Source organism: Rhinatrema bivittatum, chromosome 3 (assembly GCF_901001135.1).
Source record: "Rhinatrema bivittatum chromosome 3, aRhiBiv1.1, whole genome shotgun sequence".
Taxonomy (NCBI): Eukaryota; Metazoa; Chordata; class Amphibia; order Gymnophiona; family Rhinatrematidae; genus Rhinatrema; species Rhinatrema bivittatum.
Genome location: NC_042617.1, coordinates 362,393,805 through 362,406,862, shown reverse-complemented (window position 1 = coordinate 362,406,862; position 13,058 = coordinate 362,393,805). Strand labels below are relative to the sequence as shown.

The 13,058-nt window shown below is 44.4% G+C and overlaps 1 protein-coding gene across 3 annotated transcripts in view; it reads left to right on the top strand.

Moving 5' to 3' along the window:
- The window catches only part of ORC3 (origin recognition complex subunit 3), a 211,015-nt gene that overhangs the window by 4,601 nt on the left and 193,356 nt on the right, over positions 1-13,058 (top strand). For all 3 annotated transcript variants that reach the window (XM_029595436.1, XM_029595435.1, XM_029595434.1), the window contains exons 2-3: positions 4,330-4,384; positions 5,686-5,783. In XM_029595436.1, the coding sequence (XP_029451296.1) occupies positions 4,330-4,384; positions 5,686-5,783 (153 nt within the window). The remainder of the gene's footprint in view (positions 1-4,329; positions 4,385-5,685; positions 5,784-13,058) is intronic.

Here is a 13,058-nt window from a genome sequence, read left to right as displayed (position 1 = left end):
TACTTTTCTGAGATCCCCCTTGGTAACAAAAGAAACAAGTAGAGTAGCATGGTCAACAACCTCATAACCAGACACTTTGTTAAGTTGAGTAACATTTAAAGAAGATAGAGTGGGACTAGAAGGGGAAGGCAAAAAGAAAACCTTAATTGACGGCAAAGAATCAGAAGAGATTTTCAAAATGTCCATAAAATATCTCCTCAAAGTCATATTAGGGACTTCTCCCATAACCTTGGGAAAGTTTAAGAAACGGAGATTTAAATGACGTGATGAGTTCTCCGGAAACTCAACCCTTCTGAAAATAATATTCTGCTCTTGAATTAGCTTTGCCTGAACAGTATTCATCTTATCCAGATCTTGTTGTGTTGACATGAGCTTATTATCATGACTACCCAATTTAACTTCATATAAGTTAACCAAGGGATCCAATTTAGCAACAAAAGTATCTACTTCCTAGTTGACAATGTGAGGGCTTGACCAAACTGAGACATCAGCTGCCACAGAGAATCCAAAGTTACCTCTGCAGGCTTCTGAGGAATTGGCAAGCGTTCACCCAATGGTTGAGAAGTAGAAGAAACAAATTCTGAGACTGCAACGAGCCTTGCTGCCCTTGGGGTCATCGAGGAAACCAAAGAAATGGAAAATACCAACGGGGAAACCAACTCCTACCTTCCTCCAATGAATCGCCAGGTGCAAGGCCTTAGACAACCCCCACCCGTGCAGGCAGCAGATCATCATTCTGCGCCACTGTGGTTGGCTAAAGAGAATCATACCCATCCCCTCAAGACAACCACAAACCCCTCACTTATCATCCACACAATAATCTATCTCTTATTAGCACCGTACATATCTTTTTACCCCTTTCACTGTTGCCCTTGCGCATTTTCAAATGTTGCACACAACCTATGTACATACCACTTGTTCATTGTTTCCCTGTACATATTTTCTCCTCACGTTTCCGTCTTCACCCCCCCCCCTGCCCCCCCCTTTGTCTCGACCACCCCCTCCCCTCCCTCCCCTATTTATTTAGTTATTGATCTGTTACTATGTTCTAGGTTACACAATGTTCCTTGTAAAGGCTTTGCCTATATATATCCTTGTTTTAAGTTATCTGTAAACCGGCACGATGTGCAAACGGTTGCCGGTATATAAAATTAAATAAATAATAATAATAATAAAAATAATATCGGGGTGCTGGTGGGGGAACTGAGGGAAACCTCATCCCTAGGAGCAATCAAAGCTCCATCTATACAACGGGGCCACCATCGTCCAAACAGGAGCTGGAGATGCAAACGATGTGAAAAGCTGCTGTCCTGCAAAGTAAGTAGCCTCAGAGGGGTAGACTCTCACTTTCCCCTTATGTATCGGAGCCATTTGATGTAATAAGCCCAAAGGAAACAATCAGGTTAAGAGCAGTAGAGTTCAGCGTCTCCATCATGCGGCCATCTTTCTTCTCTGATGCTGCCAGTCTTCCCTGAAGCAGGCTTTTGCCATGAATGTTATGTCTTTGCAATCCTCTGAGTCGAGAAGTAAAACGAAGGAGAGGCAGAAGTAGAAGGGTGCAGAAAGGCGTATCGTGCATGATTCCACTGGTCCCATTGATGTCTGATCTAGCAAGACTCAGTGGGAAGGATGGCATCATGCATGGTACGCCCTTCTGCACCTTTCTTCTTCTTTCTCTCCCTTGTTTTACCTCTCGACTTATTCAGAGTGGTCTTCAGTACCCTGTTGAATGTGTTTTCAAGAATGTGACATTGGGATTTCTGGTTGTCACAGTGCTTTTGGTAGTAGGCTACTGGTATAGACTCAGGACTACACCTTCCTTATAGCCCAGAGTGAGGGTATAATAGAAATGTGTCCTCGTCAGCTGTGGAGGAGGGAAATCCTATGCGTGATACTGGTCTAGCAAGACTTGAGGAAAGAAAACTATCAGGTAAGCATAATTTAAACTTTCAGTTCAGGATGGGTCACAAAATTTAGTATAGGAAAGCTCTGCCATACAGCTCTCTATACATTATTTGGTATAGTTTCAGTAAATATAGGTTAAATCTGTCCAGTTATTGTTTCCATAACTAAAAGCAAGGGTGGACTCTAGTTTGCTCTGTAAATTTAGTGTCCATGCCCAGTTTTCCCTGATTGATGGTAAGGCATCCACTCACAAGTGTAGGGTTTCATATGTAGTAGGTTTAGGTGCTGTTACTGAGGCTTATCTGTTGGGTTTAGGTCAGAACCTTGCGGTTGGACCTGAGTCTGTATCAGTATTGTTTTTCCTATGTTATTAAGTATTAACTTATGTATTTTATGTTAATTTGTTTATGTATTATACATTTGCTTGTATATTGTATATTGCTGTAAACTGCATGAGGGGTTCCTTTTTTTGGTGGACCAAAAAAGGTTGTAAATAAACCTCAGATTAAAAGTTACATTTTTGAAATTTGAAAAACCCCCCACGAAGTACAGAGGAATTTACAGCCTAACATTTGGTGTACAAATCTTGGTACACATAATCCACCTTTAAAATGCAATTTCACCATAGACTCTAATAAATTATACACAGTTTTGCTGCACTACAGAAGGGTTTATAGGGACCAAAATCTTTAGGCTGATGCAGAAACATGCGTTCAGGACAACATATATAGCTTTACCTGCTTTCGAACACTAATTTATAAGCACAAACCTTACTGCCAATGCAGCAAGTAGCTTTCCGCTCACGAAATGTATGTTCAAAAACAGGACTACTGCTTAGCTGTCCTCACATGCGGGCTGATACAGTAAGACACACGGGAGAGCCGGCGAGTGCCCACTCTCCCGACATGCGCCCAGGCCACTCTTCCTGGGCGCGCGATTCAGTAAAGAAAGATATGCACATTAGGGCCCGCGGTAAAAGGAGGCACTAGGGATACTAGCGCGTCCCTAGCGCCTCCTTTTTGACAGAAGCGGTGGCTGTCAGCTGGTTTGACAGCCGACGCTCAAGTTTACCGGCGTCTGTTCTCAAACCCGCTAACAGCCACGGGTTCGGAAAATGGACGTCGGCAAAATTGAGCATCTGTCTTCCAACCTGTGGGCCGCAGGCAGATTTTTAATTTTTTTTTTTTATTTTTGGGGCCTCCGACTTAATATTGCTATGATATTAAGTCTGAAGGTGTACAGAAAAGCATTTTTTTCTGCTTTTCTGTAGACATTCCCGGTGCTGGCCGAAATTTTCTGTATCACGCGGGACTAACGAATAGGCTCATCAACATGCATTTGCCTGTTGCGGGTGCTATTAGTTTCGGGGGGGGTTGGCCGTGCGTTCTCAAACCCGCTGACAGCCACGGGTTCGGAAACCGGACGCTGGCAAAATTGAGCGTCCGGTTTTCAAGCCGTGGGCTGATTTTAAATTTTTTTTTATTTTAAATTATTTTTAACTTTCGGGACCTCCGACTTAATAGCGCCATGATATTAAGTCGGAGGGTGTACAGAACAGCAGTTTTAACTGCTTTTCTGTGCACTTTCCCGGTGCCGGCAGAAATTAGCGCCTACCTTTGGGTAGGCGCTAATTTCTGAAAGTAAAATGTGCAGCTTGGCTGCATATTTTACTTACTGAATCGCACGGGAATAACTAATAGGGTCATCAACATGCATTTGCATGTTACGGGCGCTATTAGTTCGGGGGGGGTTGGCCGCGCATTTTCGACGCGCTGTTACCCCTTACTGAATAAGGGGTAAAGCTAGCGCATCGAAAACACGCGTCCAAACGTGGGTTAAAGCGCACTGTACTGTATCGGCCTGTAAGTGTTTTCTTTTGTTTTTTCCCCCTTCTTCCCCTTTCCCATGGAGGATCTTGCCATTCTGCTGGCCTTGCCTCTTCTCTGCTCCAGTTTTGTTTTTGTAATTTTTCCTCAGTCCCTTGCTTGAACCCTACTATCTGGGACAGCTGCATGGCTGCTGGGAGCATGGGAAGGGGGTTAGGGCTGATGAGCACTCCATGTTTCCTAGTTTTAATACTATGCCAGCTAGAATTTAGTGCACGGCTGACTGTTATTGAATGACAGTGCGCACGATTGAAAATTGCTGAGTTTTAAAGGGTAATGTGGTGCTCGCCATAATTTTCCTGCTTTGAAAAGGAAGGAGGGAGCGGGACTGCTGGCACCCAGTCCCGTACACTGTATGATTGTCCTGCCAGTTACATGCTGAAGCGCAACATTACATGCCTCTGCCAGGACACTGGCCAGCAGGAAGTGTGGGGCTCGGTGTTTTCGTTTTATTCATCTTTTCATGAATAATGATTTCATATGTCAGCTGAAGAGCTGCTCTAAAAGTTGCAAATTTGTTTTCTTTGTTCTCTTCCAGGGCTGTTTTGTATTTAAGCCGAGTAGCAAAAAGAGGAAGTCATCTCTCACGACAGGTTAGTGCACCTTGAACCCTACTGATGTGCCCACACATAAAACCCAATGCAGCCAGATGCTTAAGTTAACAATAAAAGGACTTGATGCTGACATAGCTTAAAAGAAGTGTTTGCTTAATATGTTATGTCTCTCTCCTGAAGGAAACTCTTTCCATCAGGCTGCCAGGCATGACTGAGGTGATGCACTCAGCGAGTGCTCCTGAATCCTGACTAATTGATGCTGAGGGCAGTTCGAGGAACCACTCATATGGGGTTTTCGGCTATTGCCAATGTAAAATTTCAGACTCGACGGGAAACCTCTGGGGGTAATATTCAGTCACTGGCCGGATTGCCAAGTTAGCCGGATATTCAGTGGTGCTGCCGAACTAATGAATATAGCCAGGTTATAAATTTATAACCTGCACTCATCCAAGTGTTTGAGGTGGCTAGGACTATTCTGTGGCATGACCATAGTTAGCCAGATGAGGTATCCAGCTAACTCTGAATATCTGAGTTAGCCGGCTAATTTAATTCTGCCCAGGAATGCCCCCAGAACACCCCTACGTAATCCAGCTAAATTTTAGATGGATATTAAGTTATCCATCTAAACTTTAACTGGATAAGTGGGGGAAAATATTGAAAAGCTGGCATTTAGCCAGATAACTTGTGAGCTAAATGCTGTGAGTATTGACCTCTCTGTGTTCATGACTGTGCTTTGTATAAAACAGACTGAGAAAGGGCTAGGATACAAATTTATTATTTTTTTTTAATGGGTGCAGAGCTCTGACAGCTGTGTTGGAGGCCGCTTTCTTGGACGAGTAAAAGATGATGTGATGGTGCCTTTGAGGCCACCCAAATCCTTATTTCAGAGGATGAAATAGTATGTTTGAATCGTGTTTGAGCTTGATACATAATGTGCAGGAACGTCATCCCCTGTGGAAACTTAACTAGCGTTGGAACATGGGCATGGACTTAAACCTATTTCGGCGTGGCTGAGGAATTTTAATACAGAAGAGTACTCTAATGGCAGACGGGTGGGATTTTTTTTTTTTTTTGTGCTTGCTGCTTCCCCTTTTAACCTGCAAAGGGAGATGCATGGAATGCAAAGATTTTCATTTAAATTTTTGAAAGTCAAAAATAAATCTTCATATCCACATTTAAAATTGTGCTTGTGTCTTTTTGGAAGCTCAAACAAGGAAAAAGCGAAGCGATGCGCTTCCAAGAACTTGTTCCTCTCTTGGGTTGTGGAGGTTTTTGAAAGTGAAAAGTGAAAAGTGAAAAGTTTATTTTAACATGAAGACCTGTTTCTATTCTGTTTCCAGCGGATTATTTCAACGCTGACCTGAAAGATCTGGAAGATGGCCAGGTTCGGTTTGACACCTGCCAGTCGCTGTGGCAGGAGGTGAAACTGGAGACGGAGGTTTGTGCTGCTGAAGCTTCCTGATGAATTTTGGTGGCGTTGGAGCCCTTTATACGGCATTCGTGGTTTCCTCTCGAGCTGTCGAGAAGCAGCTGATCAGTGACAGAAACATGAAAAGTTGAAGAGAAGTGCAGCACAAAGGGATTAAATCAAGTTTTTTTCAAGAAGCAGGGAGAGGTTAAGGGATTAAGGGAGAAAAAGATGGTTTGCTGGCTCCGTTTTAATAAATGGATGTGGCAAAACAAAGGAAAATATCAAATAAATTCAAAAAAATCCAAGGTATCCACAAGGGCTGATGCAAGGTAATACTAAAATGCTGGATTCCCTTAAATTGTAAAAGGAGCATGCAAATTAGGGCATAAATCACAGTCAAACTGTCGTGTGTGAAAAATGCCTATTATAATCGTAGCTCTGTATTGGCACTTAATGGCCTTTGATATTTTTCAAAATTTTTAAAATACTTTTATGTTGCAATTAAAATGACTTATCCGTGTGGGGGGGGTGGGGGGTGGGTACTGGGGGATGGGTATACCTATACAATGCAAAAACTGATCAATCATGATTTGTGCTATTTTGGTCTGACAAACTACTGTCATGGAACATCTAGGATTATGTCATGCGTTCAGTGTTTCATAGTTTGTTTTTCTTTTTTTTGATGCTTTGATTGACAATAAAATTCTCTATATACAAAAAAAAAAAGACTTATCTCGCTAAAGATGACTGAATAAGATGCCAGAAGGGGAACTCAAATATACATAGCTTCAACACCGCTCTGTTGTAAAGGGAGCACATTTCAAAGAAAATCCTTTCACAGATACTTCAGATGCTTTTGAGGGATGATTTTGAAAATATCCCCTCAGAGCAGGCGCTTTTGGGAGTTGTAGCAAAGGCTTCTTTTAACTGTTGAGTAATGTACTTTTCAACAGAGCAGTGTTTGAAACCAAGTATATTTTTTATATTTTTCATATTTGTTTTTGTTTTTGAGGTTCCTTATTTATTTATTTATTTAGAAACTTTTCTATACCGTCGTTTAGTGATGCACCATCACAACGGTTTACATTTAGGCACGAAAAAGGTTTGGTTTGGTATCTAAATTATCCATAGGGTGTCAATATTTACGGTTACATAGTTCAGTAATATACTCTAAATGAGAAGTGTGTTGGAGATACCGTTTATATGATTTCTGGGGTAATCATATGTGAAAACAGTTTTAATCTAATATTTAAATATGTTCAAAATAATAATAATAATAATAATAAAATAACATTCTGTTTTTTTATAGGTGACTTTCAGCTGTATGTATTTGTTGTTATTTGCATTGTATTCAGTCATCTTTTGCGAGATAAGTAATTGCAACATAAAAGTATTTTGAAAATATTAAAGGTCATTCAGTGACAATTGGGAGCTATGATTGTAATGGGTGGTGTTTTCACGTGACAGTTTGGCTGCGATTTATGCCCTGATGTGAGTGCTCCTTTCACAGTTTAAAGGAAAGCTAAGAAAAATGCTATTTTGAAAAGTGGAAGGAATAGCAGGCACCAGTGTCCCCCAAGCCTTTCTGCTCCCAGTCTTTGTCATGGGCAAAGTCAACAGTTGAGTGCTGTCTGGAAATGCCCACTTGGTAGGTTGCTCATAAGGGAGGGGCCATTTACACATTTTAGTTTGGGTGTTTTTGTTTTCTCACTGATTGGTTTTAGTTTTCTGAATGGACGCAAAGAAAAATATAGTTTTCTTTCATCTAAGAATTACTCAGATAGAAATGGAGACTAAAACAGAGATTATAATTATGCCATTTTCCCTGTACTTACCCAGATAAGTCCAGACTCCTGGGTTTTGCCTCCCTGCCAGCAGATGGAGACAGAGAAAGTTTCACTAACACTGCCACATAATCTTGTGTGCCATCTGCAGTCCTTCAGTTTTTCTCTGTCTCCAGCAGATAGTAGATGGTGTAAAACCTGCAGTCTGGAGAGAGAGAGGAAAAAAAAAGATTAAAAGACAACATTTCTGGATCCTCCCACGGGGGTTGTGAGGTCCTGATGGGGTCTTCCCTTCTGTTTTGAGGCGGGCGAGCAGGGGGTTGGTGACCTTTCTGATAGCTTGGTTCGGAGGTCTGTGGGGTAGACATCTGGTGGTCCAGATCCCTCATCCCCCATGAGATAGCGGTGGAATCTGCTGGCAGTTCTGCATTGCAAGCCCAGTGAAGCAGGGAAATATTGCTTTTATACGGTTTGTCCTGGGCTGGGTTGCTAAAGTTTGGCAAAAGGAGACTGATAGAGCCAGTGGTCTGGCTCTTTTCTCATCTGCCACGTGGCCTGTGCTCCTGGAATCTGAACCTCTGCACCAAAGGAAAGTATTGGTTTCTATGTATCTTTATTTGTTCTCAGAAAGTAAAAAATAAATAAATAAAAAGAGAGAGAACAAGGAACTAGCTGGAGGAATCTGTGCAGCAGCGAGGTTCTGGGTGGGGGGGGTTACCTCAGTAGCTTTGGAAGCTCAGCGATGAGGTTTTTCAGCAGCTTCTCTGCCTGCAGAGGAGACCGGGTATTGACTTTGTGATGCTGAGGGACTGTTCCCCTGCTTGCCGTTGAGGTGTTGGTGGTGCCACGGGTGCGGGGAGGAACAACATCGGGCGGATTTTAAAAGCCCTGCTCACGTAAATCCCGCCCGGATTTACGCGAGCAGGGCCTTCGCGTGCTGGCGCGCCTATTTTGCATAGGCCGCCGGCGCGCGCAGAGCCCCAGGACGCGCGTAAGTCCCGGGGATTTTTTGGGGGGGGCGTGTCGGGGGCATGTCGGGGGCGGGGCCGAACAACGTGGCGTTTTGGGGGCGGGACGCGGCGTTTTGGGGGCGGGCCCGGGGGCGTGGTTTCGGCCCGGGGCGTTCCGGGGGCGTGGCCGCGCCCTCCGGAACCGCCCCTGGGTCGGGTCTCTGCGCGCCAGCAGCCCGCTGGCGCGCGTGGATTTACGTCTCCCTCCGGGAGGCGTAAATCCGTGGATAAAGGTAGGGGGGGGTTTAGATAGGGCCAGGGGGGTGGGTTAGGTAGGGGAAGGGAGGGGAAGGTGAGGGGAGGGCGAAAGAAAGTTCCCTCTGAGGCCGCTCCGATTTCGGAGCGGACTCGGAGGGAACGGAGACAGGCTGCGCAGCTCGGCGCGCGCCCAAAATCAATTTCACAGATTGCCCAAAATCGGCAGCCTTGCGCGCGCCGATCCAGGATTTTACAAGATACGCGCGGCTACGCGTGTATCTTATAAAATCCAGCGTACTTTTGTTTGCGCCTGGTGTGCGAACAAAAGTACGCGAACACGCTTTTTAAAAAAATCTACCCCCATGTGCGTGCGGCAAAAGTGGTACAGCGTTCGTGGGTCTGCATCGAGCATGACTGCACTGGTAGAACAAGCCTCGCGGGTGATGGGGTCTAGCACTGAAGCTTTCCCCGTCAGCGCGGAAACAGCAGCCATTTTTTTTCCCTAGCAGCGTCTGTGGGAGAGGCAGGGGGTCCCTGTCCTGCAGAGGTGCAGAGAGGCACTTGCACTGAGGAGACTCCGGTTCTGGAAGGGGTCTTCTGCTGGTTTTAATTTGCTTGTTCACAAAGCATGTTTAGCGGGATGCTGGCTCTTGGCCCCAGTCTCCATGGATTCTCGGCCTCAGCTGTTGAGAAGCTCTTCAGGCCAATAATTTTCAGTGCCGATTGTTAAAACAGATCCGGGCCTAAACGCGCTGAATGTGCAAACAGGTTTTGCTTAGCTGTGTGGTAGACCACGGCAGTGGTTCTTTTCCTGCGTGCATAGATGTGTGCGTGCATTCTTGCCGCTTGGTGGTTGCATGTGCAGGGACCTGAACGCGTTTGTCTGCGACCTAGACTAGAGCGTCTATTTGCACAGGTACATGTGCAAGTACGACCATGGCCTACACGAGCACGTATTGTGTATGTACTTTTGTGCATACAACTGCAACCTAGTCTTGAGCACGTATTTGCGCATGTCCTGAAGGGGTGTGCGTGTATGTCTGGGTTGCATTGGTGTGCACACAGGAGGCTGCCTAGAGCCAAAGTTCAGGAGAGCTTGGCACTGGGGACGAATAGGTCCAAGCGCCTTGCTATCTGTGAGACTTGCCATCTGATAGCAATTCAGTCCTCACTCTCTCTCCGTTTGTGTCAGTGCTGTTTACGTGCTCAAAGCGATTTGACTACTATAGCTTTTGCCCATGTTGGGACATCTCTTCAGCCTATGGTGTCTCTGGAGGGGAGTGGAGTTAGAGGCGAGGCAACAATCAGTTCTCTCTTATACCTGCGAGAGAGCGAGGTTGGGGAGAGCAAGTTTGGGCCTGTGGGCTCTGGTTTACATCCATCTTCCTTCTCCTGGGTGGAATGTTTCCAGGGTCTGCAGACCTTTCTGCAGGGGTGTCCAGTGAAGGCGAAACAACCTACTATGTAGGGATCGCGAGCTCGGGTCTCCCATTTATCAGTCACGGCAGGCAAATACCGCTTGGAGGCTAGCCCTGGTAATGTTCAAGGGGGCGTAGATTATGAGACATTGGAGGATTCTGATGGGGAAAATGGCTTTTTCACCTCTAGAAGAGGGAGAAATTACTTATGATTGAGAGCCGCTTCAGACTATTCAAATTTTTTTCTTTTTTCACAGAGATGTCTTGCTGAGTTTTGTTGGCTCAGACCCTGAACATGCTTAGAGTGACTGAAGGTCATTTTTAAGTTGTGTCCTGTTTCTTGAATTGTATATGGGGAGAAAAGAGATAATGGATTTAAAGAAGTTAAATGTGGCTCTCAAGGTTCCCTGTTTCCACATGGAACTGAGGTCCACCTCTGAGGTCCTTCATAGCGGCGGTACGCAAGGGAGATTTCTTGGCATCTCTCGCCTTCATAGAGGCATATCTGCACATAGCCATCAGGCTGGAGCATCAAAAATTCCTGAGTTTCATGGTCCTAATGGAACATTTTCGGTTTCGAGTCCTTCCCTTTGACTGGTGCTGGCACCACGTCCCTTCAAGATGGTGGGGGCAGCCGCATTGCAAAAAGATGAGTTGGTGTATCCATTTCTGGATGACTGGCTCATTCATGCGAAATCAGATGATCTCTGTCAACAATCAATACAAAAAGTACTGATGTGCTTGAAGTCTCTAGGATGGGTGGTGAACCCAGCAATGAGTTATTTAGTCCTCTTGCAATCTCTGGAGTATCTGGGAGCTCAGTTCGACACAGTGGTGGAGAGAGTGTTTTTCACAAAGAGAGATTGCTGAGTCAGATTAGGCTTCTTCTAGAGCTTTTGGTGCCCAGGTCTGGGACTATTTATAGGTCCTGGGTTCTATGGCATCGACATTGGAATTAATGCATTGGGCATTCGCACAGATGTGGCCTCTGCTGGGGGACTCTTCTCTCCTGCTGGAATCCATTATTGGAAGAGTTTCATCTTCCTCTTCGGTTAGAGGGGAAAGCCAGGGACAGTCTTTCGTGGTGGCTTACTCACATCAATCTCGAGCGTAGTGTGGAATTGGAGATTCCAAATTGGATAATAGTCACCACTGATGCAAGCTTCTCAGGAAGAGGGCGGTGTGGCAAGATCAGTTGGCGCAGGGCCAGTGATTGAAACCAGGAGGCCTCATGGCCTATACGTAGCCATTCAGTATGGATCCTATCAGACAATGCGACGATGGTGGACTACATCAACAATCAAGGCAGAACCAAGAACCGGGTAGTGGCTCGAGAGGCCTGGGAGATGATTCTCTGGGCAGAGCAGCACTTGGAGCGGTTAAAAGTGTCTCACATAGCCAGAGTAAATAACATTCAAGCATATTTTATCAGTCAGAGGAAGTTAGACCCCGGAGAATGGGAGCTGTCGGAGAAAGTAGTGTGTCTCATTCACGGAAGATGGGGGTATCCCAACAAAAGAGAACACCAAGGCGTCGCAGTTTTACAGCCGCTGAACAGAACATGTTACGAATGAATTGGGGATCTGGTGCTGCCGTGGACTCGGAAGGATTCTTCTCTGTCTTCCCTCTCATGGCCTCTGGTGGACAAGGGATTATGGCGGATAGAGAAACATCTGGGCAACGTGATCCTGGTAGCTCCAGAGTGGCTTCTTCGACCATGCTTCCCAGATCTGATCAACATGATCATAGATGAGCCTCCGAGGTCCCTACATCGGTCAACTGTTTTCCACCAGGGCCCAATATTTTTGGATCAGGCAACTCACTTCTGTCTCATTGTTTCACTTCTAAGAGGAGTTTATTGCATGTCAACTACTGATTCAGTCTTTTCAAATAACTGGAAACTTTCTTCAAATTCTCATCATATGTCCCTTTCATTTGCACAAAAAATTGTATATAGTCTGCAGATATTCTGTATTCCATGTCTACTCTGCAAAGATGTGGCCAATCGGGCAAGGTAAATGTTGAACAATACTGCGATAATGCAGAACTCTGTAGGACTTCCGTTTTTAGTCTAAAAAGGGACTGATTTGTTTCCAGAAATTACTCTTCTGTAACTACAGTCTTTGAGGAAGGAGGAAAACCACTTAAACACATTACTCATTCCAAGTTCTTTAAGCTTATATAACATTATCCTATGATCAATGGTGTCGAATGCAGCTGAAAAATCTAAAAAAAAAAACTAAAAAGAATTCAGTGCCAGAATCGAACACACATCTGAAAAAAAGGCAAAGTGACAAAATAACAGTTTCAGTACTGTACCCTGTTCCTGAATCCATATTGCTAGGAGTCTAAACATGAATAAGTATCAAGAACATTTTGCAGCTGCTTTAGTACAACCATCTCTAAGATTTTGGTAACAAATGGTAGATTGGAAACAGGTCTATAACTAGTAATGTTATCAGCTGGCAAATTTGACTTCTTGAGAGTTGGCTTTACAGATGCCATTTTCAGCCAATCTGGAATAATTCCTTCACTCAAGGAAAGATTAATCAATTTACATCGATAGGAGCCAATTCTTTTCCTAAGTCATTTTAAAGACACATTACAACAATTGTTTAGTGAACAATAATTGTTTTTTTAAATTCCCAGTAATAATGCAGATCTCAGAGTAAGTTTCCTCAAAACGTTCTCACAAGCCTACATCAGGTATTTCAAACTCATCTGCCTGAAAGCTTTCAGATGGTAAGGCAGAAATTAGCATATCCATCTTGTCAACTATGAACTATTTATAATTTCAAAGTAGTCAGATTCTTGACAATGTGAAAATGTTCCCGAGGACGATTTTGAGCAGTTGAATCCTTTCAGAAAAATACTTCCGTTTAGCTTCATGAA